The sequence below is a fragment of the Neomonachus schauinslandi genome, chromosome 3, assembly GCF_002201575.2.
Source record: "Neomonachus schauinslandi chromosome 3, ASM220157v2, whole genome shotgun sequence".
In the NCBI taxonomy this organism is placed as follows: Eukaryota; Metazoa; Chordata; class Mammalia; order Carnivora; family Phocidae; genus Neomonachus; species Neomonachus schauinslandi.
The window spans coordinates 69,472,080-69,499,944 of record NC_058405.1 but is presented as its reverse complement, the minus strand read 5'-3'; the positions used below and the strand labels follow the sequence as shown (position 1 = coordinate 69,499,944).

Here is a 27,865-nt window from a genome sequence, read left to right as displayed (position 1 = left end):
ATATGACTAAAGCCTGAAGGAGCCAAGACTGGCATCCACTTGTTCAGACTATAAAGCCAGTGCTTTTTACTCTATAACATGCTTCTATATCTAAAAACTAAGGTGGCGAGAATTTAGAGAGGAGTTTTCAACAGGTAAGGGATCTCAGATCCTGTATCAGTTAATATTAGGTTTGGCTGCAAATGACACATAAAATAACAGCGACTTGAATAAGAGTTTTTTTCTCTCTCACATTCAAGAAATACAAAGAAAATCAGTCTAGAATCTTTATATTATTTTTGTTGTCTTGTGTATGGCTCATCTCATAGTCCAGTTTGGCTTCTAGAACTCAGCCATTATGTCTGTATTCCAAGCAGCAGGAAGGAGAAATAGAAAAAGAATTACAGGCAAAAAAATTAAAAACCAGAATGTCTCAACATTGCACACACCACTTCTGCTCATATTCAGTTGGCGAGATCTTAATCACATAGCCACATATAGCTGTAGGAAAGATTGGGAAATTTTATTTTGAGCAATCATTTGTCCATCTAAAAATCAGCTATTTTATTGGGGCACCTGGGTGGTTCAGTTGGTTAAGCGTCCAACTCTTGATCTCAGCTCAGGTCTTGATCTCAGGGTCGTGAGTTAAGCCCTGCATTGGACTCCCCACTGGGCATGGAGCCTACTTAAAAAAAAAAAAAATCAGGTATTTGATAACTAAGGAAGAAGCATAGACTGGATATTAGGTATTATCTATCTTTCCTAGATATCATATAGTAGAGTTTTTACCAAATGCCCAATAAGGAATACTGTTTACAGTTCTGTATACCTCTTTTTTTCACTGTGGAATATTCCTAGAATTTGTCAGTTTTACGGTTTGAATTTTAAGATATATATATTTAGGGGTTAAAGCTTATGTTTTCTTACGTTTTCTTTTATATGCTTTATATATAACTATTGGCTTCATATCTCTTAATTTAATCTAATTACAATCTAACCCTGTATAGGTTAAACCTGTCATTTATGAAACAAAAGGACTTTTCCCCCAGGTTTAACCTATACAGGGTTAGATTGTAATTAGATTAAATTAAGAGATATGAAGCCAATAGTTATATATAAAGCATATAAAAGAAAACGTAAGAAAACATAAGCTTTAACCCCTAAATATATATATCTTAAAATTCAAACCGTAAAACTGACAAATTCTAGGAATATTCCACAGTGAAAAAAAGAGGTATACAGAACTGTAAACAGTATTCCTTATTGGGCATTTGGTAAAAACTCTACTATATGATATCTAGGAAAGATAGATAATACCTAATATCCAGTCTATGCTTCTTCCTTAGTTATCAAATACCTGATTTTTTTTTTTTTTAAGTAGGCTCCATGCCCAGTGGGGAGTCCAATGCAGGGCTTAACTCACGACTGCTGTTTATACAGCACCTGCTATGTGGCAACCATGTAACAAGCATTATGCTAGCTGGTGGAAATAAAGATGAAGGAAACATGGTGCCTGCACTGGGGGGGCCCCCAATTATGGGTGAGACAAAGAAGAAATATGATCAAATTATAATCTCAGGCTAGTAAGTAAGCTCACCGTGGAAGGACCAAGTATCATGTGAGCCCCAGGACAGCAAGCTTTGCCCTGTACTGGGGAGCCAGCGATGGTTTCAGTCCCTGCTAGTGAGAAAGTCATACTAGTAATGAGACTTAATAAAGGTGGAAGAGATTGCCAGCAGCATTTCGGAAATGTATACTGCCACCAATTTATTTTAAATACCGAAATTACCTGTCAGGGCTTCGAGTAGAATGAGTGAATAATTGTCCTAGTGGTAAAGTTCTTTATTTTAGCAAACATTTATCAAAAGTGTGTGTGTGTGTGTGTGTGTTTGCCTGTACATACACACAAAGCTCTGTATGGGACAGAGATGGAAGGATGTGGTCCCTGCATTCCAAGAGCTTCAGATCTGGAAGAGTTTAAGGCAGTGCACAAACAGCTCTGACAGGGGAACGCGTGTGTCAGAAATGCCACATGGATGGCGCAACAGTAAACACTGTGAGATTTCAGGGAACAGAAGACGTACACTTCAGGGCCTGATGGCTAGAGAAATCTTTCTAGAAGAGGACATAGTTTATCAGGTGCCTGAAACAATAGAAGCGATGGGATTTTACTGGGTGTTGATAGTAAAGAGGATAGGAAATGTGCAAAGGCCCTGAACAGAAAAAATGACATTTTAAGTTATCTTTGGAGACTGATGAATGGGTCTGTTAGTTGAGACAGAAGATGTGTATTGTTAAAAGATAATATTCAAAAAGAGGCGACATTGTGACTCTCATAGAAATATAAAATGAACACAGGTGAGAGATAAAAACTCGTGTTTAGTGAGGAAGTTATAACCAGTTCAGAAGAGAACCCCAAAATGGACCCATTTATAAGTCAGGAACTTTGAAATGAATGCCCAATCAGAGGCAAAACTGGCTTTTTCCAACAGTGGGAGAGTGAAGTCAATTCAACCTTCACTGGGCACAGTGTTTTTTTCTGTCTGTAGACAAGGATCCTTGGCATTGCTATCAGTAGTCTATCATATGCACAATTTTAAAATAGCTCAAAGGCATTAAAAGGTGCATAGCTCCCACAGACTCAAATTAGATAACCCCTAGAGAGGTGAGCTCTGAGCGATGCATAGTTTTCTACTGAGACACAAAATTTTCCTATTGGCTGGGAGTGTTAGGGAAGAGACCAGGTAGGAAAGGATCAGACTGTGGGAGACTTTATGGCATTAGGGGGAGCTTTATCTCAGACATACCAGGATCAATTTGATCAAAGTAGCAACTTGGTGTCAACCCCGAGGTAGCAGGGTTCATGAATGAAGAGATCCTTGAAGTGTGGAGGCATTTGGGGAGTTTGGGTGTTGATAAAGATTTGAGACCGAAAGGGTCCAAACTAAAACGGAGACAATGGAACTAGAAAGAATAATCTTATGTAAAATTGTATAAGAAGAATCAATATTGGTTGAGAGAAGGAGAAACAAAAAGTGACTATGGTTTTCAACCATGGTTTGGAACCATTTCTATTCAATTCAACAAATACTGAGTGGCCAAGCATACTAGGACCTGTGCAAGGTTCTGGGGTTATAAAAACAGTAAGATAGAGTTCCTGCCCTCAGGGAATTCTCAATCCCAGGAACAAGGCAGATCCCAACAAGTAACAGCACAGCATGAATGCTATACCCGAGGTCCATTTCAAGTGCTTTGGGAACTCGGGCAAGGGAGCAGTTAATGATGCCCAGAAGGTAGACAGCTATGTCACAGAAGCAGTCAGGGCCCAGTGGCATTTTAAAGACATCTGTTATCCAGAGGAAATGGGTTGGATCATGCCAGGCAGAAGGGTCTGCGTGGACAAAGAAGTTGCAGTGTGAGGAGCAGAGTACGGAGGAGTGACTGGGGCTGAAGCGGGACAGGCACACGGGGGCCCAAGGACACCATGAAGTCTGGACTCTTTCTGATGGATAAGAAGTTGCTTCCAACAGAGAAACGCTGGGCTTAATGAGAGGTTATAAATCATTTTACACGTATTGAATTTTCAGGGAGGGTAAGATATCTGAGGAGAAATAACCGGGGCTCGCTCATTTATGGGGTCACTCAACAGACACCGAAGGATTAGAGACCAGAGCAAATGCGTGGAGAATATCCTAGGGAAGCAGAGTTTAGGATCAGGAAGTAGGATCCACAGAAGGATGCCCAGAAAAGAAATGATGGCCAAAATAATTGGAAGAAGCCTCAGAAGAAGATGCAGCTTTGCAGGGCAGGGATGGGCCATTATGGCAGCTGGGCAGAGACCCTCACAGAGGAATGAGAGATCAGCAGTTAGTTGCTCACTGGAAACCGGCTTTGAGAAAGCCTTTGGCTGCGATGCTATTTGTTGACATGTAGAATGCAGTTTCATAGTCGATAGATTAATATTAAATAGTTTAAGCATTTATGCTAGGTTATGCTGGCTGATTATGACTGGCTGTAACACTTCAATGGAAAAGCAGTATACCAGACAGAACACAATCGTGGTACTGGTGATGAGTTTCCTATCTGTGGTCTGTTGCGGGGGGAGTCCTATGAATGGAGGCCATGGTGAGCTCCCCGTTCTAACTTCAAGTGACTTTCCTCTGTTATCAAAGTTTACAGATATCCTTTTTAAATATAAAGTCCAAGGCATTTTATTTTGGATTCTCGGGTGCAACAGTAGCTAACCTGTGATGAGCATGGACATGGGTAAATGGGGACCAGATGCAGCTAAAATACCGCGTTAACCCATTTTAAACAGGGAAAAACAGTACTCCACAGTAAGCCTCACCTAATGGAGGAGGTACTGATACTCACTCGATACATTTACACACAGAGATGAAAATTGTGGCTGTAGAATAAAGGAATCACCGAATCATTATCATTTCATATACCTTCCAGCTACATGTGCTTTCTTGCTTTTTTTACATGTGCTTTCTTGTCAAGTTTGTCTGCCCTTGGTTTTAGACTTTTGCTTCTATCTAATAATGACCTAAACATGCAGTAAGTCACATGACACCAACGTTTGTATGCTGCATGCTGTTTTCTATTTGAAGTATTGCTCCAACTTTGTCTCTGAAAACAGTCACATACAGTAAGGGGAAGTTATTTCCTCTTGGTGTAGTAAAGTATGATTACTCCCCAAAGGAGCTGGTGCCAGAACAACCAGAACTAGGCTCCAAATCCTTACTTTCACAGGCGAATTGTCTTACTGTGCTTCAGCACTGTGTAAGTAACCATATGGGAGATGAGAGAGAGTCTAGGTTAAGATGGGCAGCATCACCGAATCCTGAGGAGGAAAGTGTTTCAAGGAGAACCTGAGAAAGAGTGTCATTTGCTCAGGAGACTTGAGGGGGAATGACCACAAAGTCCTGTTGGTTGGCCAGTGGGTTTGCCCTTTCTGATGTTTTATATAAAGGTTACCTGTGGCAAGAGCAGAAATTGGGTGTCAGAGAAGTGAGGCAGGAAGAGGAAACATCACCAATGCTTGGCTGATTGAGAGTTTGGCCAGAAGAAGGGTGGGTCCCCAGATGAGGGATGGGAGAGCAGAATCCAATGAGGCTCTTGTGTGTTTTATGGAACCCTCTTGTGCTGAATGAAATACAAGAGCTTAGCACTGTGCCTTTCTGCCAACGGTTGTGTCCATTCTTCATTTACATTTGGGCTCAGTGTTTTCAGGTGGTTGCGATTCCTGAGAGACTGATGTGTATATAAGTTGGGCTCACAATAAGTGGTTTTATTCTACCTATTGATTCTGGTTCCAGGATAGTGTCCTTTCCCAGAGTGAGCTGTTGCCTGCAGCAAACCCAGGGAGCCCCGTGCCTCCCTACCTTTCTCTTATGGCACTAATGTAGGACAGGCGTTGCTCAAACCCCTCAACAAGGAAGCCTTTGCAAGGCCCTGTGTTTGCATCTGCTGGAGCCAGAAAAGTGTGGGAACACAAACCAAGCTACCAGGGTTATAATGGAGGCCCTGGTATCTTTGTGCTTGGATGAGAGCTAGGTGGGTCTTTCTTTTTTTCTTTTCCTTTCTTTTCTTTTCTTTCTTTCCTTCTTTTTCTTTTTTTACAATATCAGCTCTGATAAGTAAAATCCCGTCAATAATTTCTATCATTTGTTCTGTCATTAACTTAGCCTATGATCCTCTCAGAGTCAAAATTTTTTATGTCTGGGCTTCAGTTTCAGTATTTAGAAATGGAAGAGGAAAATAGAAATAGACATTTTTAAAGGTCTGTTACGTGCCCCGCACTTTATAGTATCTTATTTACTCTTCGGAAAAAACCCAGCGAGGTAAATATTCTTCAGTCCCGTTTTACAGCTGGAAACACAGAGCCTCAGAGAAGTGGACATGCCCAAGCTCACACAGCCAATAAAGGACAGAGCTGTAACTTGAACTTAGGACCATCTGATCTTCCCAATGCACTAATGAAATTTTGAAAACGTGGCTTGTGAAGGATCAGTCATCACATAGGGGGTTCTGAGAACATTATTTAAGTTGCAGCTTATTTGCAATTCAGTGTGACATACTCTTTACTAGTGTCATCTCTATAAATTCCAGATACTTTGCTCAGGCATTCTGAATAACTGGGGTTTTCCTCTAGATGTTAAATATTTACATACTTTTGTAGCACCTCAGTTTCTTAATATGTTAAAAACACCATCTATAAATAGGAAACACATGGTAAAATAAATCTATACCTCTCTAATAGAGCAAAAATAACTTTTTACCATCTTGGGTAGGCAATAATTTTTCTGGAAAGGAAGCAGATGAAATTCTAGTGCTTCAACACTGATTCTAATGCTATACAGTTCAGTCAAAATCTATTTAAAATATATAAATGAAAAATATAAGCAGTCAAGAGTAAAACCAAATTAACTGGCATTGGATTCATATTAGTGTTATTCAGTGTTTCTTCAATTATTCTCCAGTGGAACAGTTTGTTCTATAAAATGAACTAAGATATTAAAATCAAATAATACAGATCTTTTCCTAATTTGCAGGAAAAATAGATTTAATATGTAGATTTATATAATTTTAAGTTTTTGTAAGAAATTATTCTTAATCCTTTGGTATCTGTCACCACTGATTGAATGCTAGATTATCTGGCACTAGTATGATATATGATCAAGTAAAAAAAATCGCACTTGAATTACTGTAATAAATCAGCATTTTGTGGTATTACATAGACTGTACCCTGACCCCCAGGTACTTGGCCATTTGAACTATTTTGAGAAATTAAACTATCAGTGAAGTTAGTTTAAAATTTATTCACGAAATGCACCACTCAGGACAAGTCAGCCTTATTACTGTAAGATATGAAGTGACTCCACTGAGTAATTATTCAAATATTTATGTAAAGTTTCCTTCTTTGCATTCAGCAAGTATAATAAAATGCTTATGAAGAATTAATGTCTTAACCTACAGCATAATGGACAGTCTCTTTTAGCCTATTTATACATAAAATGCCAAAATAAACATCAAGAAACATTTGCAAAGTACATTTAGTATCCCCCTCTATCCCCCCAAAAAGAAAACACCAGTATGAAATGGTTATGTGATTCCGTGCACTTCATCTCCTCAAGCTGCACAGTACCTAGCTCATCTATGATGGAAGAATATGATCATTTAAATGCAACAAGAACATCTTTGTAAATGGGCCTGCCCCCTTTCAACAGCAGCACAGAGCTAGAATTCATCTCACCATTGGCTCTGCTTCCCGTAAATGAAGGAGTTGAGTAACCAAGAAGCCAGCTAGACCTTCCTCCCTTCCTGAGCTTTGAGGGCCAGGTCTTTGCAAATTCCACCCTTCCTTCCTGAAAGCCTGGACTCAAAAGGGCTATAACCGAGAGATGGAAAAAACACATCCACCCCATCCTGACCTTTCATCTCTTCTAAGATGGTCTCAGTATATTTGCCATGGAAAGTATGTCCAGTAGATATAATACCAAGAATGGCTTTGAGATGACTTTAATGGATAGAAAAAATTATTATGGCTGAGCTTTAAAGAATACTATTGACGTTCTCTATGGAGCACGTGGGTTACACCTAAGTAAGTGTAAGTAACTAAACATTGTGTGCTCTACCCAGAGATAATTAGGGGGTAAACATAGGTTTATATCACATTTATGGGTCTGTAGTAAATAACAGAAGCATGTAAATATCCCACACAAGTGTTTTTTTAATTAAACTTTTTATTTGTAAATAGTTACAGAAAAGGTTTAAAGATAGTACAGACACTTATCAGGTTCCCCACACCCGGTTTCCTTTATTAACACCTTTCCTTACCATGTATATTTGTCACAACTAAGAAAACAACATTGGTACATTATTAGTAACTGAATTCTGTATTTGCATTTTATTTCTTTTTCCTGAATAGCTCTTTTCTGTTCCAGGATACTGTCTAGGATACCACCTTACTTTTAGTGATCGTGTCTCCTTTAGTCTCGTCCGGACTTACACAAGTGTTTTTAAATTACTGAAATACAATAGTAGATGGTTGGGGATTTTATTACATATGCGATAATTAAGGCGGTATTAATCCGTGGTGAGGAACTCTGAATTCTGATTTTTTTCCCCCTTCTGGGAGGAACCCCCTTCATTTCCCAATTCAAAATATTAGATGAGATAGTGGTGATTGGAAGTACCCTTTCCTGTGCTGGGGTAACTTTAGAGAGAACTTGTAAATTACCCCATGACATGCCATAATTTGCTTTCCTCCCCAAATTTCCCACTGTTATATCCACAGGAACAAAGGGAAAATATGTTGTGGCTGTGAATATTACAGTGTGTGGGGGGAGGGCTGTTTTTAAAAAAATAGATATTTTTCAATTAAAAAAAACTGGTGATTATGTTCACAGGGCAGGCAGACTGCAATAGCCTATTTATTTCTGAAAACTGATATTAAACCATAGCTAAAGATAATGTACAATTTTGTGTATGTACTTATAACCATAATCGTAAGAGAGAGCAAGAAAGAGAATCTGAGGAAGAACACATAATTGTCCTGTTCAATCTTAGAGCTGCTTTTAAAGCTGACAGTGGAAAGTCCCATTGACACGAAGCACTTGAGCTCTCCTTGCTCTAGTTCCTTTATAAAAAGAAGTTAAGCCTCTCCTGCTGAACTACAGAAACATTTTAAGTTAACTAAGGTTTTCCATTTCTTCTGCCACCTCCCGGCTCAAGCCGTGATCACTGTGTGCCTGGGACTGTTGCAATAACCTCATTCAGTTCGAGAGAGAGAGAGAGTGAAAGTGTGCGTGTGTGTGTGTGTGTGTGCGCGCGCGCGCGTGCTCACGCTCCTAACCACCCCTGTTGGCAGACCCTTTTGGTCCATCCTACACATCACTGCTGAATTAAACCTCCTCAACATGTCTACGGGCTTATTTTCCTATTCAGAAATCTTTAGGGGCTTCCCATTTTCTAGAGAAGAAAACTAAAATTCTTCAGACTAGCATTAAATACTTGCTATGATTTAGTTTCAGCTTAAAATTTTCAACAGTATTTTTCTTTAGTATACCAAAGTCCCTACACCAGGCAAATATTTCTTCTCTCGGTTCACTCAAAACCTTCATTAAATTAATCACTGTAATTATTATGAACAAACAATTATTTGCACCTTCATGACCATAGGCTTCCTGCCTTTGAGTCTTTGCTCAGCTTTTTTCTTGACTCTTAATCTCACATTTCTACCCTTTCTATAAAAGGCCCAGGTAAAACATGTCTCTTTACCTCCCACCTACCTCTCCCTGTAGTGATCTCTGTCCTGAGGACTCCTGATTTCCGTGTGCACTCTCAGTATGTTGGTATATCTCCTCCAAGTTGTGTTTTCTGTATATGCATACTTACCGTAGGGTCTGCACCGAGTTGGAATCTTACCAGTTAAATGATTTTTAAATTCTTCTTCCACTTAACATTATATAAACATTTTCATGTCATTAAATATTTTTGAAATGTGACTTTTAATGGTTTCAGAGATAATCTACATCACATTATTCCACATTGTATTAAGGCATTTACACATAGCTGGACATTTAGGGTGTTCCCATTTTTTTGTATAATATGTAATGTTGTCCTGAACATTCTTACTCACCTCTAATTATGTATTTGAGTTAAATTCCTAAGAATGGGCTTATTGAGAATGCCTTTTATTAGGTTCTTGATCTGCATTTCCAAATTTCCTTCCAGATAGATTATGCCAATCTTTTTCATCTATCAATAGTGTTTGAACATGCCTATTTAATCACTGTCTCATCGGCACTGGGGGTTATAATTTGCTTGTAAGAAATTTTGTGAATTTGTGTTTGTAAATGAGGTGGTGAAAATGTATCTCATTGTAGGTTTACATGTTCTGTTTATAAGGCCTTTATCAGAGGGGTGTTTGCCAGTATTTTCTCTGGGTCTACAGCCTGTCTTTTCATCAGTTTCTTGACAGTATCTTTCTAAAAGCAGAAGCTCTTAATTTTTTTACTGAGCTGTTGTTGACACACAATGTTACGTTAGTTTCTGGTGAATAGCGTAGTGATTCCACAAGTTTATACATTCTGCTGTGCTCACCGCAAGTGTAGCTCCCATCTGTCCCTGTACAACATACGGTATCATTGACTAGATTCCCTAGGCTGTGCCTTTTATCCCCGCAACTTATTCATTGCATAGCTGGAAGTCTGTGGCTCCCACCCCCTTCGCCCATTTTGCGCATCCCCCAACCCCGCCCCTCTGGCAACCTTTAATTTGTTCTCTGTATTTATGGGTCTGGTTCTCCTTTTTGTTTGTTTTGTTTTTCAGATTCCACATATAAGTGAAATCATAGAATATTTGTCTTTTTCAGTCTTATTTTACTTAACATAATACTCTCTAGGTCCATCCATGTTGTTGCAAATGGCAATATTTCATTCTCTTTTATGGCTGAGTAATATTCCATTGCATATATGTACCACATCTTCTGTATCCATTCATCTATGGGTGGATACTTGGGTTGCTTCTGTATCTTGGTGGCTGCATCAATTTACATTCCTACCAACAGTGCATGTGGGTCCCTTTTGGACACATCCTCACCAACACTTGTTATTTCTTGTCTTTTTGATTCTAGCCATTCTGACACATAAAAGGTATTATATTATATTATATTATATTTATTATATTATAGTGGTTTTGATTTGCATTTCCTTGATAATTAATGATATTGAGCATCTTTTCATATGTCTGTTTGCCATCTCTTTGTTGTCTTTGGGAAAAAATTTTGGCTTAATTCCCTGTCCATTTTTAATTGGATTTTTGGGGGGAGTTTTTGGTGTTGAGTTGTATTAAGTTTTTTTAATATATTTTGGATATTAACTCCTTATCAGATATGTCACTTGCAAATATCTTCTCCCATTCAGTAGGTTGCCTTCTCGTTTTGTTGATGGTGTCCTTCATTATGCAAAAGCTATTTATTTTGGTTTAGTCCCACTAGTTTAGTTTTGCTTTTGTTTCCCTTGCCTGAGGAGATATATCTAGAAAAATGTTGCCGCGGCTGATGTTAGAGAAGTTACTGCCTATGTTTTCTTCTAGGAGGTTTATGGTTTTCTGTCTCACATTTAGGTGTCTTTCATCTAATTTGAGTTTATTTTTGTGTGAGAAAGTATAAGAAACTGGTCCAGTTTCATTCTTTTGTGTGTAGCTTTCCAGTTTTCCCAACACCAACACCATTTATTGAGACTGTCTTTTCCCATTTTGTATTCTTGCCTCCTTTGTCATTGATTAATCGACCATATATGCGTGGGTTTATTTCTGAGCTCCCTATTCTGTTTCATTGATCTTATGTGTCTGTTTTTATGCCAGTACTACATAGAGCTTTGTAGTATATCTTCACATCTGGGATTGTGATACCTCCAGTTTTGTTCTTCTTTTTCAAGATTGCTCTGACCATTCAGGGTCTTTTAAGGTTGCATATAAATTTGAGTATTATTTATTCTAGTTCTGTGAAAAATGCTGTTGGTATTTTGATAAGAATTGCCTTCAATCTGTAGATTGGTTTGGGTAGTATGGACGTTGTAACAATATTAATTCTTCCAATCCATGAAGATAAAATATCTTTCCTTTGTGTCTTCTTCAGTTTCTTCTGTCAATATCTTAATAGTTAACAGAGTTCAGGTCTTTCACCTCCTTGGTTAAATTTATTCCTAGGCATTTTATTCTGTTTGGTACAATTGTAAATGGAATTGTTTTCATAATTTCTCTTTCTGCTACTTTGTTATTAGTGTATAGAAATGCAACAGATTTCTGTGTATTAATTTTGTATCCTGTGACTTTACTGAATTCGTTTATTGCTTCTAATAGTTTTTTGGCAGTCTTTAGAGTTTTGTATACATATATATATAATATGTATATATAACTTTTATATATATGTGTATAGTATCGTGTCATCTGCAAATAGTGACAGTTTTACTTCTTTCTTACCAATTTGATTGCCTTTTATTTCTCTTTCTTGTCTGATTGCTGTGGCTAGGACATGCAGTACTATGTTGAATAAAAGTGGTAACAGTGGACATCCTTGTATTGTTCCTGATTTTAAAGGAAAAGCTCTCAGTTTTTCACCATTGAGTATGATCTATTGAGATGATTGTATGACTTTGTATCCTTCATTTGGTTAATGTGGTGTATCATGTTGATTGATTTGTGAATAGTGAACCATCCTTGATTGATTGAATCATCCCCAGAACAGAAGCTTTTAATTTTGATGACGTTCAGGATCAAATTGTCATGGAGTTTGCTCCTGGTGTGTTACCTAAGAAATCCTTGGTTAGCCCAGAGTCACAAAGATTTCCTCCTGTGTTTTCTTCAGAAGTTTCATAGTTTTAAGTTTTTACAGTATGATTTTTTTAATTAATTTTTGCACATGGTGTGAGATATCAATTGAGGTTCATTTTCTCGTGATAATTAATAAAAGATCACAAATCTTTCCAGATAAGGAAATTAAAATAACTCTCTATCAAAGATACGTTTATTGTTTGAAAAAGAGAGCAGTAGTTTGCCTTTAAGGTGATACATAGGAAATTATTGCTCCTGGCTCATGTCTTGAGTCTAATTTGGGTCATAACTCAGATGAGTGGATGAGTGATTATTGGCAGAAACCCATACATTGTATTACCACTTAGGTTATTTGTTTGGGAGCTAGATTTTTTTATTTCACTTAAGCGACTAATGTAATTGTGTTAATTAAAATATTTATTTAAAGTATTTTTGAGACTTAAGGAGTACAAGGCACTATACTTCTTGGACAGTATGGGAAGATAATTTCTCTGCAGTCCATGAATAACCTGTATGCAATTAACATCTGATTTCTAGAATGAAAGGAAGTCAAAGTAATTAACTTTCTTGAACCATAAAATTATAAGGAACATCTGTCAACATTGAGATTTGGGCCCTTGGGAATGTACTAATAAAGATTATTAAAGGAAAGATGTGATAAATAAGGTTTTATGGTGAATATAGCTTGGAGTTATTTGTTAAATGAAAAGTTTCTCAGTAATTGGCAGGGCCACCAAAGCCTTTTTATCACCTGTTTTTCTCTGTAGGTCATCAACTCAATGAGCTCCCTTTCTGAATACTGCCTGCCTTCCATTCTGCGTACATTATTTGACTGGTATAAAAGACAAAATGGCATTGAGGATGAATCACATGAATACAGGCCAAGAACAAGCAATAAATCAAAAAGGTACATTTCTTTTGTGTAGGAATTATGAGGTTCTCCCTCCCTCCCTTCTTTCCTTCCTTCCTTCCTTCCTTCCTTCCTTCCTTCCTTCCAGAAACATAAATCAAAATGGAATTTATGTATCATCTAAATCTGCCTGTCTGTACATGGATACCTAGCAGGTGCTGCAGGGGGCAGGGGGAGAAGGGCTGTCTAGCAGTGGGAGTACTAGTCATGGCCACTTGTCACAGGTTGAAAAGATATACTCAGCCTTATTTTGACATTGATGGGGCAGGTGTAAAGGGCCCTGAGTTACCCTTGTGTCTGCTTCTTTCCTGAGCCCTGTCTCTTCCAGTGTATACCCTAAAAGCAGAAGGGCTATTGCAGGCCCGGCATGATGCCGCCTCGTCCCTGCTAGTAACCTTGAGTGCCCAGGGTGCCCAGGTGGGGAGGAGGCAGGGTGGGACATCAGCAGTAGGCCTGGAGCTGCCACAAATTAGCCCTGGGACTTTGGGCAACTCACCACCTCTCTCTACTTTAGTCTCTTCACAAGCAAAACAGGGAAGTCAGATTACACCATCTCCAACTTCCCTTGCAGCTGAGAATTTTGTTTGTTTATTCTGTGCTCCCCTTCTCTTATGGATTTGAAAAGTGGAACTTGCTGCTATAGAAACACTGCAGCAACCGTGAAATTTAAGATTCTTGTACTGTCAAATGAATGTGCATCCCCCAAATATTTATGTAAATATATGTAATTCATATGTTTGAAATATAAGTAAGTATAAGAAAGTGTGCTATATTTACCTTTTAAAAATTATTTTAAAACAGACTTCTCTGTATGAATTGATTATGCATTTTTAAAGAGAATAAATGGAAATGAATCATTCAGAAAATCAGATATTAACTACTTCTTGTGATTTATCTCTCATTTTTCTTGACACTCCTAATACTTTTTTTTTTAAATATCCACTTCTCAATGTCATGAAATGAATTACATTTCATCCAAACTTGTAATTTCATTTTATAATATGCTCGAGTTTATGCAAGATTCAGTCATTTATTTATCATCTTGTTTGGGAGAGAAATGAATAACTTTTTCGTATTGAATCATTTTTTTTTAGTTGAAGAGAGGGAACTTTTTATTGCAATATAATGTACACATGGCAAAATTCATTCTTTTAAACTGTGTAGTTCTGTTTTTAGTATATTCACAAGGTTGTGCAGTCATCACTAGTAATTCCAGAATAGTTCAGCTCTCCAAAAAGTAACCCCACATTAATTAGCAGTCTCTTCTTACACGTATTTTTTGATGTATCAAATTTTAAAGGTAAAATCTTAATTCTGTGTCTGAAAATGGTTCAGACTGTGTAATTACTAAATGAATGGTGTTAGGGGAGCCTGGGTGGCTCAGTCGGTTAAGTGTCTGACTTTGGCTCAGGTCGTGATCCCAGGGCCCTGGGATGGAGCCCATGTCTGGCTTCATGCTCACTGGGGAGTCTGCTTATCCTTCGCCCTCTGCTGCTCCCCCTGTTTGTGCGTTCTCTCGCTCTCAAATAAATAAATAAAATCTTTTTTTAAAAATTAATTAATTAATTAACTAGTGGTATCATTTTATTATTCTTCCCATATTACATGTTAGTTTATAAACAGATATTAAACTTTTCCTGGGGGGTGAGGAATGGGGCCGTTTTAGTGAGTTGAATTAATTGAGTCTTAGTTTTGTTTCTCTGTTTTGTCAGAATGTAGCTACTAAAACTGAATTTATTTTCATGAATTATTTTCTTTTCATGAATTTATTTCTTTATGGATTGGAAAATAATATTTTAAAAATCAGGTTACTGATTGTTTTTAGGAGATGAGAGTAGTTGTCAAGATCAAACATGGCATCAGGACAGTGAAATTCAACTCAGCAGCATTTAATTAACATTTGGGAGTTCAAAATAAGAATGTGTGTTTGGGAGAAAGCCAAAAGAATGAGGGTGTCTAGAGCATGATGTAGGTAATAATGTGAGTTTCTGTTACTAGAAAAAAAGAAAAGAGGAACTTTAGAGAGAAGCATAAGCAACCAAAAACAGTCAAATGTGACAGATGTGTACCAGGGTTACAATTTCTAAGATTAGTATAACATCAACATTTTGACTGCCAAATAAATTTGTCAAATGCTGCCCGGGTCCTGGCAGTTAGATCTCAAACCAGCAATAAAGTTGAATTCATTATTGGAAAAGTATAGGTCTTACTTTTATTTGAAAGCATAAATTGACTTATTAAATAGAATCAGGGGTTTAAAGTTTTTTTTTTCCCTGCCAAGAACTGCTACTTTCTCAAGGTCCTCTGGCCCCTTTTAAAGATCCTTGTTGGCCATCCAACACAACAATTTTCTGTCTACTGCTGCTGGCCATCTTTGAAAGCTCTCCTTCCTTTCGGTCTTTAAACTTCTCATATACTTATTCCATGATATAATCTCCAGGTCAGACTCTTGAATGTTCTCTTTTTTCATGCAATTCTCCTCCAGCTGGCAGAAGCTCTTTCCAGGTCTAGTGGGTCCTGAAGGACTTCAGATAGATGGTTTGGGCCAGTGCTCTTCCTCTCCGCAGGACCATTCACAATGATCCTGAGTGAATGAGTTCCTACCCTGTCCATACATTTCTCCTTGAGAGTTACAGCTGCAGCCTCCCTTGTTAACCCATTCTGTGATTCACCAGCCTTCATTTGACTTGCTCCAGGTTACAGAGCTTCTTCAGAAGTTCTTTTTTAGATCTTAAATATCACCGTCCTTTCTTCTCATTCCCATTGGCTGAAGGGAAGAACATTCCCTATTTATAATATTCTTGCTTTATTTTAAACAGACCTGCCTGACAAACCCAAATCTGGTCATCCTTTCTCATGGCTTTTCCTTCATATGCAAGTATTGAGCAGTTCCGTGTCAGGAGACCATGCTAAATATATTACACACTTTGTCTAATTTAATACTCAAGCAGACCTTTCTGTAATTACTATTATTATTCCCATTTTGTAGATGGAGCAATTACTGGTAAATAGAGGAGGCATCATTTTAACCCAGGACTGTTCCATACCAAAGCCAATGCTCTTAGCCATAGTTCTGTGCTGGGGTCTCGGCAATCATGTCATTTGTCTTTCTTGGTTCAATTCCAAATTAGCCCTCAGTTAGTATGTTAGGTAGGAAGCACCTGGGGCTTGGGAGTGGCGATAGGGGTGGGGGTGGACTGACATTTCTGTCCTTCTGACGGTGCTAATTCTGCTCCCTAACTTTTGAGTGAGTTCAAATGACTCCACTTTGCCTCTTCCTACCTCTTCTTCCACCTGTTTTATAACCATTCTCTGTCCTACCGCCCCTTCCCTTCTTCGTTCATAAATCTCAAGTGACAGAAGGTCAAGAGGAAAGAGGCATGGAAACAAAAAAAGAAAAGTGATTCCTAACCTCTCTCCACCCTCCGTAGTCCTCCTGTAGCTGATAATCATATTCTGTCCTTATTGTTTCCTACACTGTGTAGCTTCTTTCACAGGAGCTTCTCAATAGCCACCTCCAGTATGGCAACCCTGCCCTGGGTCTGTATCCATTCTACAGATGATAGAATTCCAGAAAGTCCTGGGTGACTCAGTCTGTTAAGCATCTGCCTTCAGGTCAGGTCATGATCCCATGGTCCTGGGATCGAGCCCTGCCTCAGGCTCCCTGCTTAGTGGGGAGCCTGCTTCTCCCTCTGCCCCTCCCCCTGCTTGTGATCTCTCTCTCTCTCATCTCTCTCTCTCAAATAAATAAATAAAATCTTTATAAAAATAAAGAAAGTCCATTGAATGAGGTTGTAGATTCACAAGTAGCTACTCAAGTTGACGTGGCTGAAAAGTTGAAATTTGAAGTCAGATATTCTGTTCCTATGTGAGTTCCCTACACCTCACTCACTGATAATAAATGTTAGCATATATTTACCACTGTAATCTCATAATAGCAGAATTGGTTTGCAGTCCATTGAGAATGAGCCCTTGATGTTTGGTGAATTGTGTCACTCCGAGAATATCTTCAATGCCACTGAATGTGAATATTTTAAATTTTACAGTGATGAACAACAGCGAGATTATTTAATGGAAAGACGGGACCTCGCCATTGATTTTATTTTTTCTTTAGTATTAATAGAAGTTTTGAAACAGGTAGGTCAGTAATTTAATGTTCCTTTTAGATAAGATTTATCTAAAAGCTACTTATGTTTTTAAAATCTAAGTTTTAAATTGTTCATGAATTTCAAATACTGGGTCATGTGAATTATGTTTATTGATTGCTAAAGGCCATATATAGTTACCAGAAGTACTGTTACTGATTTGATCCTTAATATTCCCTTCCAAGTTAAAAGCCATCTTTTTTTTTCTTTTCAGATTCCACTTCATCCTGTAATAGACAGTCTAATACATGACGTTATTAACTTGGCTTTCAAGCACTTTAAGTACAAAGAAGGGTAAAGTAATTTTTCTCTTTAGAATTTTGAAGAAGTGGGGTATTTAAATCTAAAACAAGTGTGCTCTTTTTAGATGATGGGGGACCCCTCACTTGTCTAATCATATCTTATTTAGGTACCTTGGTCCTAACACTGGCAATATGCACATTGTGGCAGACCTGTATGCGGAAGTCATTGGCGTGTTGGCACAAGCTAAGTAAGTGAACTCAGTCCTTTACCATAAGAACTTGAGTGCCTTTTCTACTGCAGCCCAGCCCCGCTCTCAGGAAGGGGCTGTGTGTGAGCTAGTAGAGAGCTAGGCTCCTTTCTGCGATGGGTACCATGTCTCTGAAACTGACTAAAAGCTCCCTCAAAGCAAGTACCAAGTCTGTTTTCAGTTGTTTTCTCCATAGTCTTTTTTACCTGGCAGTTGGGCCAGGTCCTACCAGGAGTCCATGAGTTCCAGACTACTGCATCAAAGAAAGAAATGGACTAACCAAATTACTTTTCTCTCTGCCCAAATATCCCAAAGAAGTTTACCAGTTTTAGAAGTTTTGTTTTCTATATTCCATGAGTGGGTAGTTACGATATATATCATCTGTGAATGGGAAAATTCCGTTCTAGAACGTCCCTCTACTATAGACCTTACTTAATTCAGCTGAGCTAAAAATGTCCCAGACTCTGTCATGGAAACAAGTCAGAGGAAAATTCTCATTGCTAAATTTATCTGGCCCCATAACACTACTTAGCAGGCTAGAACAAAGTGGTGTTAGACTATTAGCAATAATATATACTTCTTCCAAAAGTGATGTCACACCTTATTCACCCATCTTCATCTTATTCAGCCCTGAGGCAAATCAGGCAAAATCCTGAATGCCGAGGTTAAGCAAAATGAGCCAGAGACAAAATATGAATCCAGGCCAAGAGGTGAGCTTAATAAAGCAACAGTGATGCCCTGATGCTTGTGAAATGCATCCTCAGAAGGAGATTTTTATCTCCAAGAGATGGAACTTCCTAATTTAATAGCATGGAAATGCCCAGTTTATAAAAAAACAAAATTTTGTAAAAAAGTACTTACTCAGCAACCTTACCTAGTGAAAACAGAGACAAGAACTCAGGAAACAGACCCCCAAAATTCTTCGGTGTGACTTATTAAACCTGGTTTATCTATTCATCTCAACTGTATATTTTTTCTAACACATAAAATATCAGTGTTAGATGGGATAGAGGTAGATACACTGATGCCAGTGAGAAATATCAAGCTCAAAGACTAGCAGCAACAGAGAGGAAAGAAAAAGTAGCCAAAGCATACATAAGAACTAAACAATAGTGTTATCTGGGCCATTTTGCATGAGATTATATACTGACTTTTATTGCAGCCCATTGTCATAATTGTGGTTCATGAGTTATCAAGAAAAAAAAGCCCAATACATCTCTTTTTATTGCAATTGAATGATAAAAAGTATTGGCATTTTGAAGGGAGAAGCTTTAATTACCTAGCAAGTTGATTCACATGTATCAACCCCATTCCTAGAAAAGATCAGAAAAATGAGTTATTGATATGTATTTGGCTCATTTGTGTCAAACTCTGAAAATCTCAACATATTCCTGTGTAATTCCTTCTGTAATTATCCCAGCCCAATTCTCTTATACTATCATTTGGAAAATTTAATTTGCCAAAAATGGCTTTTTGTGTTTTTCTTAGTTTTTGTGAACTATGCATAACAATAGCATAGCTATTGTAGAATAGAATGTAGAATGAGCTTCCTTAGCAATAGTGATTTTGAGTTGGTTGTGAATGAACTGAAAAACAATGTCATAACTAAGCCACATTCTAAGGTTATAGGAATTTCCATATTAGGTCAGATTTATATGATCCACCAAGCCAGTGTTTTCTTGCCAACCATGGCTTGTTTTAATTTCCATGATGTCAGTATTTGTCCCAATTCGGCAATAGTCGGGTATATGAAATGTCTCAATTTGGACAATGCTCCAGTACTTTCCATTCATAAGAGAACCCCTTGGTCAGTGGCTTCTTATAGTAACTACAGTAGTGTATAGTGATCATAATGATATATTCTCAACCAGTCAATGTATAGATAACCTTTATTAATAGATAGTACAATCTTAAACTGGTGTCATAATCCAAATTATCACATTGCTTCCTTTCCGTGAGTATGCCAGAAACATTACTTGTCATTGCCTTAAAAAAGTACTGTTTCCTTTTTTCTCAGGGGGGAAAAAAGGATGTATGCTTATCTAGTACAGGGTGCTAAACTTGAGTAATATAACATTTCTAATTTTAGACTTCACATCTAGCTCCCAGTGGTAATGCATATGAAATATTTTCTTCATTATGACTTTAGTTATTAATGCTTAGTATTAGTCTTTAAGTTTTAGCAAAATCACTATTTTTGATCTTACCAATGATAATGCACTTAATTCCTATCATTAAGGGAAAAAGATTTTGCTATTTAGTGATGTTCACCCAAAGTGTTGATGTTTTGAAAGTCAGTTAAGTTTGACTTTTTTTAAGGTAAATTTTTTTTGGTTCAAATCTGGTATATTTATTTAAATAGTGATAATGGCCTCTAAGATACATAGATTTCAAAATTACTTTCTCTTTATGTGATATAATCATAATGTATATCGGGACGCCTGGGTGGCTCAGTTGGTTAAGCGTCTGCCTTCGGCTCAGGTCATGATCCCAGGGTCCTGGGATCGAGTCCCGCATCGGGCTCCCTGCTCCACGGGGAGCCTGCTTCTCCCTCTGCCTCTGTCTCTCTCTCTGTCTCTCATGAATAAATAAATAAAATCTTTAAAAAAAAATCATAATGTATATATTCTTAAACTCTCACTTTTATAATATGTACTCAACATTTCAAAGCAGTTTATTTTTATAAGGATGTTCTAGTATACCAAAGACTGAGCAATCATTTAGTTACTGTATTTACTAAAGACAGCACAAAACACTAAAGGCACAGTCACTGAAAATGAATTAATTTTTCCCTAAAATTATTTTATGGAAAAATAGATTTTAAGTGCAAGTAGATTTTGGGATTTTTTTTTTATTGCTAAAATAGTATGTTTATGTCATCTGGGACTTTTAAAAGTGAAAGATAGCCATATTTATTCTTCCATGAAAAATAAATAGACTGTCAGCCACCCACTCGTGAGAATGTTGAACTAGTAAGTTATACAAGTAACCTGCCCTCTCCTACTGTTCCTTGTTTTAATCATGGATTAGGGATAGAAAACAAACTTTCCTAAGTATCATACAGTCTTTAAGACAATATAACTCTAACCTGTAAGATTACTTTTTCCTTTTAAGCTTTCACATTTCAAAATTTAAATCCTTGGTAAGTTTTTTTTAGTGTTTGGGAATAACTTGAATAAAAATATAATTTTTAAAAATCCAGTTGAGAATTAGTAAATTTTTATAATCTTGATTAAAAGTGTCGTTCCCATTGCTTTGCACACCATCTCTGCCTCCCACCCTTTATCATCTCTGCCTAAAGACTCAGCCTTTGCCCCAACTCAAATCCCCAGAAATCTCCACTAATTATCCAGCTGGAAAGAGCCCTTTCATCCTCCTATGCCCTGGAGCCTCTTTAAGTGTATTATTCTCATAAAAGGGAATGTGAAATATGAGAAAATGATCTGGCCTGACCATTCCATCTCCCGGAAGGATCAGCGAGATCCCAGCAAAGGGTCAGGCACTAGCCAACACACCTCACAAATAATAATTATGATATTATTATTAAATTATGTTATTAATATTATTACTATATATTATTATGTAATAATTAATCTTATAAATAATATTCAATAATATAAATAATAGTTAATCATAATAATTAATTTTATAAATAATGATTATTTATAAATTAATGATTATAATCTTATTTATTATTATTATTATTATTTGCATGGTTCATGGTCAGTTCTACATTGCTTTATCTTCCGAAACTGTACACTGTTCTTAAGGCAGTGACTGTATTTCATAGTTCATGACAATGTAAGGCAGCTGGAGTACAGTGGAAATTCCTGGAATTTGTGTCAGAAGACCTGGGTTTGAGTCTTTGTCATGTTTATCTTCCACATCGGTTTCTTCATTTGTAAAATGGAAATGCGTTCACTGCCTGACTCAGTGGATTGTTGCGAAGGTAAAAATGTAAGAGTATAACGTGCAGAAAATATAAACCACCTTACAAATATACCTTATCGTTATTCCTAGTCCAGACTGGTGCTTCATAACCTTGAGCACAGCAGAATCACCTCTGGGGCTTGTTAAACAAGAGTCCTGGAACTCAGCCCCAGCGTTTCTTATTCGGTAGGTGTGGTGTGGGCCAATAAGGAGTGTTTTGCACAAGTTCCCAAGCAGGGCTGCTGCTGCTGATCTGGGGGACTTTGAGAACCACTGGTCCAGACAAAACATGGCACAGAGATTAAGCGTAGGGACTCTAGAGCCAGACATTTGGCTTGAAATTCTGGCTCTGCCACCTACCAGCTGTGCGACTTTATCATTAAGAAGTCTCAGCCTCAAGTTCCTTTTCTGTAAAAAGGGTATGATAACAGTACTCTGTTCAAGTTGTGAGGATTACATGATCGTGACGATAAAATGCAGGGTTCACTGAACTTTGCTTGGCATATCGTAGGTGCTGGATGTCTGCTTATAACTGTCATCGGCTCCGTCCTCAGCATCACATTATTTCCTACTCTATAAGAAGTAGCTTAAGATGACATTGGAATTTGGATTTTATATTTTCTCTTCCATTGCCTTCTTAAAAACCTCTTTTATTGTGAAATATACGTAGCAGACAAGAAGAAAAATCTGTAAATTGGTTTAAAAAAATACAGTTTTAACCAATTATTCCCAAACGAGCACCACGTACCCTCCTGCACCGGGGCCAAGAACGAGAAAAGGACCAGCTGTCGCCACGTCTCTGACACCAACTTACCAATCATGGCCCTCTTGTACTGCCTTCTGGTGAAACAATAGCTTCATGTTTACCGCCTACTTTATTTGTCCTCAGGTTTCTACCTTGAGCTGTCAAGAGTCGTTTCAACCTTCCAGGATTCTGTTAGTTGGCCTTTAACTTTTATGATCATAATAGCCCTCTTTAATCATGCCTTGCTCCTAAATGACCTTTTCACATCTCTAGAACCTCAGGCTAATCATCTCAGGAAGCAAAACACAATGAATTTTAGAATGCTTTCCTTTTTCTTTTAACCAGCCATTTCAGAAATAGTTGGGATAACTTTTATGTATATGTTTCTCTACCTTGGGTACTTTGCAGATCTGCTACTATTTTCCAACCTCTTAGGATCTATTCTTTTTTATAATCCTATATGATAACGTTGTAGTAATTAATACTATTAGTTATTAATATTTTACTGTTAGGCAATGCAGACGCCTTAAGTTCCTTGCAGACTGTGTCTTTTTAGTTGTAACATCTCGTGCGTGTAGAAAAAGCTTATTCATCTTTTAGATTTGATTTGAATTTTTTCATCATTGGATTTTCTTACAACCTAAAAGTATTTTTTTCAATGATTATTAACCTAAAAGTATAAAAGAAACAACAATAGAATACTCTGAAAATGAGGGCGCCTGGGTGGCTCAGTTGGTTAAGCGACTGCCTTCAGCTCAGGTCATGATCCTGGAGTCCCGGGATCGAGTCCCACATCCAGCTCCCTGCTCGGCAGGGAGTCTGCTTCTCCCTCTGACCCTCCCCCCTCTCATGTGCTCTCTCTCTCTCATTCTCTCTCTCAAATAAATAAATAAAATCTTAAAAAAAAAAAAAGAAAACTCTGGAAATGTGTTAGGACGATTTCTTTACATGATTTGCTGTCATTGTCAGAGATAACAGGCCTGTGCTATCGCTCAGATACTTACAGTTAGAGATACTTCAGGCCCTTGGGGTCTGCAAATATGTTGGAAATTGCCCAGCCTGAGGAAATGGAGCTTTTTGTCATGCTCAGTTTAACAGCGAGGCCATTTTGAGAGGGTCTGAATAACCCTGAATCTTCTCCCTGACTGAAGGAAATGCTGAGCATCTTCTAGAATAAGAGAAGAAAGGAGAAGATTGTACTCTTTACCAAATCCCCAATAGGAAATCCTTACAAAATGACAGCCATGTACTTCAACTGATTCAAAGGACTCCTGTCACTGTGCCCTGTCACTCCTAGATGCTGGAGGCCTCCATTATAGTCACTTTCATACCCATTATTTGATAAACCACTCATGTTCTCTTCTTAGATTCCCTGCTGTAAAGAAGAAATTTATGGCAGAACTCAAGGAATTACGGCACAAAGAGCAGAGCCCGTATGTTGTTCAGAGCATTATCAGCTTGATAATGGGGATGAAGTTCTTTCGAATTAAGATGTATCCAGTGGAGGACTTCGAGGCTTCTCTTCAGTTTATGCAGGTAGGTAATATCTTGGGCAGGAGAACCAAAGGGCTATCAACCTGAACAGCTCCCTTCATCAGAATGACAGACTTGGAATGTGAAAGCCCATTCACTTGACAATGTGGAGAAAAGTCCTACTTTTTCCTCAGTAATGCATAACGTGCTTTGTAACCAAATAATAGAGTTGCAGCCAGATAATTTCACTTTTAAACTTTCCTATCACCTTTGAAGTAGGGTGTATAGTGGAATGTCTTATTGGTTGGCTTTTTTCTCTTTTTGACTCATCAGCTACATGTTGATTGCTGATTTTTTCCTTTTTATAATTGATAGCATTGAGGTGGCTATGTTAACATTCATAGGCATCAGAACTTTAAATAATGCAGAAAACTTTCTATTCCTACTATAAAAGAGAATCAGTTTTTTAAAAATCAACCAAACCATACATATGGTTTAGGTGTCAATTACGCAGTGTTTCTCATTATGTACTAACAAAAGAATTGTTGCTAATGTGGATTTTGCAGAACATGTGGCTCTATTAGAATTTATAAAACTTTCTTTAATACTGCTGTGAACTAGGTTTAGTGAGGGTCTTTGTCAATGAAGAGCTTAGATAGAGGGATTAGGCATATAGGCTGTACTAGTTCATACCCACTAAAATGGCTGTGATCAAAAAGACAGATAATAGCAAGTGTGGGTAAGGATGTAGAGAAATTAGAACCCTCGTACACTGCTGGTGGGAATATAAAATGGCATAACAACTTTGGAAAACAGTTTGACAGTTCCTCAGTGGTTAAATCTAGAATTGCTATGTAATCCAGCAATTCCACATTTTTCTAGGGATATATCCAAGAGAAGTGAAAATATACATTCACACAAAAACTTGAATGCAAATGTTCGTAACAGCATTATTCATAATAACAAAAAAGTGAATAGAGCCCAAGTGTTCATCAACTGATGAATAGATAAACAAAATGTGGTATATCCACATAAGGGAATATTATTTGGCCATAAAAAGGAATGAAGATCTGATACATGCTACAACATGGATGTACCTTGAAAATATAATGCTAAATAAAAGAAGTCAGACACAAAAGGCCGCATATTACATGATTCTATTTATATGAAATGTCCAGAATAGGCAAATTCATGGAGACAGAAAGTAGATTGGTGGTTTCATAGGGTTTAGAGGAAGGGAGTGTGGATAGAGAGGTTGGAAATGACTGCTAAAGAGCACAAAGTTTCTCTGGAGGATAATGAAAAGGTTCTAAATTTAATTGTGGTGATAAATACAATTGTGGGGGTGCTGGGTGGCTCAACCAGTTAAGCGTCTGCCTTCAGCTCAGGTCATGATCCCAGCGTCCTGGGATCGAGCCCTGCATCGGGCTCCCTGCTCAACCGGGAGCCTGCTTCTCCCTCTCCCTTTGCCTGCCGCTCCCCTTGCTTGCCCTCTTTCTCTCTCATCTCTCTTTCTCTCTGTCAATCTTTCAATCTCTGTGAAATAAATAAATAATCGTTAAAAAATGTACAACTGTGAATATACTAAAAGCCATAGAATTGTACACTTTAAGTGGGTGAATTGCATATCATGTGAACTATATCTCCGTGAAACTATTTAAAAAAAAAAAAAAGAATATAGGCCATGTATCAAGCTTCTTGGGTTTAAATTCAAACTTCAGCACTTACCAACACTGTGACCTTGGGCAAGTCACCCTTAACCCCTCCCCGCCTCACTTACCTTTGTGCAAAACAGTCATAATGGTGCTAACCTTAGAAGGTGGCTCAGAGGATTGTTGGCACGTGGTAAGCACTTAGTAACTGTTAACACTTTTTATCCCTCTCTCATATGAATAATTCATGTATCTATGCATTTGAATGATGACTCGAAAGACTATTTACACACATATACAAAATAATGTAGGAAAAGGGCCCCAATTCCAGGAGTCATGAAGAGCCATTCTGCATTGGGGAAACCATTTCAATGACTCCATGTTGGCAATGCCTTTCTTGGACTGATGTCTTAGTATAGAGTCAATAGACTAGAGATTGTGGTAACTTTTGTTGGCAGTGGTCCCAATGTTGACTGAAAATAAGTATAATAGCTAATATAGATATTACCATATCATCACAAATCCCTGTAGCCTGGGACCCTTCCATGAAAACAATACCTAACGAATAGTTACTACCAAAAAGGCCAGGAAGGAGAAAGGGGCTGGTGGAATTCTCAACAGGCCAGCTTCCCCAATAAATGATTCTCTGGGCCACCAAAAATACCCTTTCATAGATAGTAGTCCACAGGCAAAGACGTCCTTGCTTGAGGAACTATTCTAAAAGTTTCTTGCCTGGGGTGGGGGAGGGCAGCATTCCAAACTTGCTTATGAAACTTTCTGAATAAACACACCTAAAATGTCAGAGCTAAGAAGTAAACAGCTCTGTGCCTGGGGCTGTCACAGGGCCCAAAATAAGTTTAATATCTTCTGCCTCTCTTCACATGTTTACCTTCTATGGGGACCTGTGTTTGTGGGTTAATCAAGGACCCAGGGCCCCACGCACAGTAGGTGGTCAAGACAAATTTGTCAGCAATGAATGTCTGAATGAATGAATCAACCAATTAAGTGAGTGGATGAGTAACTGCTTCCTGGTTGTAGATGCTTTGTCCTTTCAGCATAGTGATTTGAGAGAAGTGGGAGAGTGAGAAAACCAGTCTTGCAAAATATCATTGAGGCCATTTTGAACTTAAGTATTAATGCTAGAATCCAGTGATTTTCTTTAATGGATTAAGGAATATGCTATGTTCGTGTATATGATTGAATTAAAAGCTGTTTCCTTACATTTGTTTAAGTACATTTTATGTGCACATTTCAATCTGTTCTCCCTCCTTTATGCTTTTTTCTACTTCCTAGGAATGTGCACATTATTTCCTCGAGGTCAAAGACAAAGATATCAAGCATGCCTTGGCTGGGCTTTTTGTTGAAATTCTTGTCCCAGTTGCTGCCGTGAGTTACGTTTTTATTTTTAAGAACTTCTTCAAATTGGATTAGAGAATCACCAATTTCATTAATATGATATTAACATGCATCTCTATTTTAGGCTGTTAAAAATGAAGTAAATGTTCCCTGCCTTAGAAACTTTGTTGAAAGCCTATATGACACCACGCTGGAACTTTCTTCTCGAAAGAAGCATTCGTTGGTTAGTAATTCTGAGAAAATCCAAAACGCAAAACTGCAGAGGCTAAAATCCTTAGGCTGAAATCTATTTGAGAGTCATAAGGGTCCCCCAGATAGGAGCATTACCTACAGCTGCCCCCAAAAGAGGGAGCATTTCCAAATTTGGAGCTTGTACTTAACGTTGACCATAACTGGATCACAGTAATATAAGGGGATTAGATGGTGTCACCTCAGATGACCCTTCTTGTCCTAAGATTCTGTTGTTTATTTTCAAGACTGGCTTACCTTGATTTTTGTTTTGAGTATTTTTTCCAATCTAAAAGTCAAAGTTTATAATAACAGTTTATCTTTTTCAATCTTCAGAGGTCTTCACTGGTTCGTTCCTATCCTGATATTCAAAATCAAAATGGAAGCAGGCAGCAAAGGGAGTTGGGAGAGAGACAGTTGCCCATAGGAAAGCTTCTCTGAAGGCTGAGGAAACAGTAATTGGGAAAGCGTTTGTGCTGAAGAGCAGTGGCACAGAAAAATCTTTTGAATTACCATGACCTTTTGCCCTCAGTAGTAAAAAAAAAAAAAAAAAAAGACTCTGGTTTATGAATCAACACGTGGCATATGGGCTATAATTGTGACAGTATGGAGGAA

General features: G+C 37.8%; 1 protein-coding gene across 1 annotated transcript in view; it reads left to right on the top strand.

Annotated features, from left to right (window-relative positions):
• Nucleotides 1-27,865, top strand: part of FRY (FRY microtubule binding protein) — a 259,681-nt gene that overhangs the window by 73,050 nt on the left and 158,766 nt on the right. The window contains exons 4-10 of the mRNA XM_044913570.1: nucleotides 13,089-13,228; nucleotides 17,278-17,368; nucleotides 17,591-17,670; nucleotides 17,786-17,866; nucleotides 23,909-24,077; nucleotides 26,960-27,052; nucleotides 27,147-27,245. Coding sequence (XP_044769505.1) covers nucleotides 13,089-13,228; nucleotides 17,278-17,368; nucleotides 17,591-17,670; nucleotides 17,786-17,866; nucleotides 23,909-24,077; nucleotides 26,960-27,052; nucleotides 27,147-27,245 — 753 coding nt within the window. The remainder of the gene's footprint in view (nucleotides 1-13,088; nucleotides 13,229-17,277; nucleotides 17,369-17,590; nucleotides 17,671-17,785; nucleotides 17,867-23,908; nucleotides 24,078-26,959; nucleotides 27,053-27,146; nucleotides 27,246-27,865) is intronic.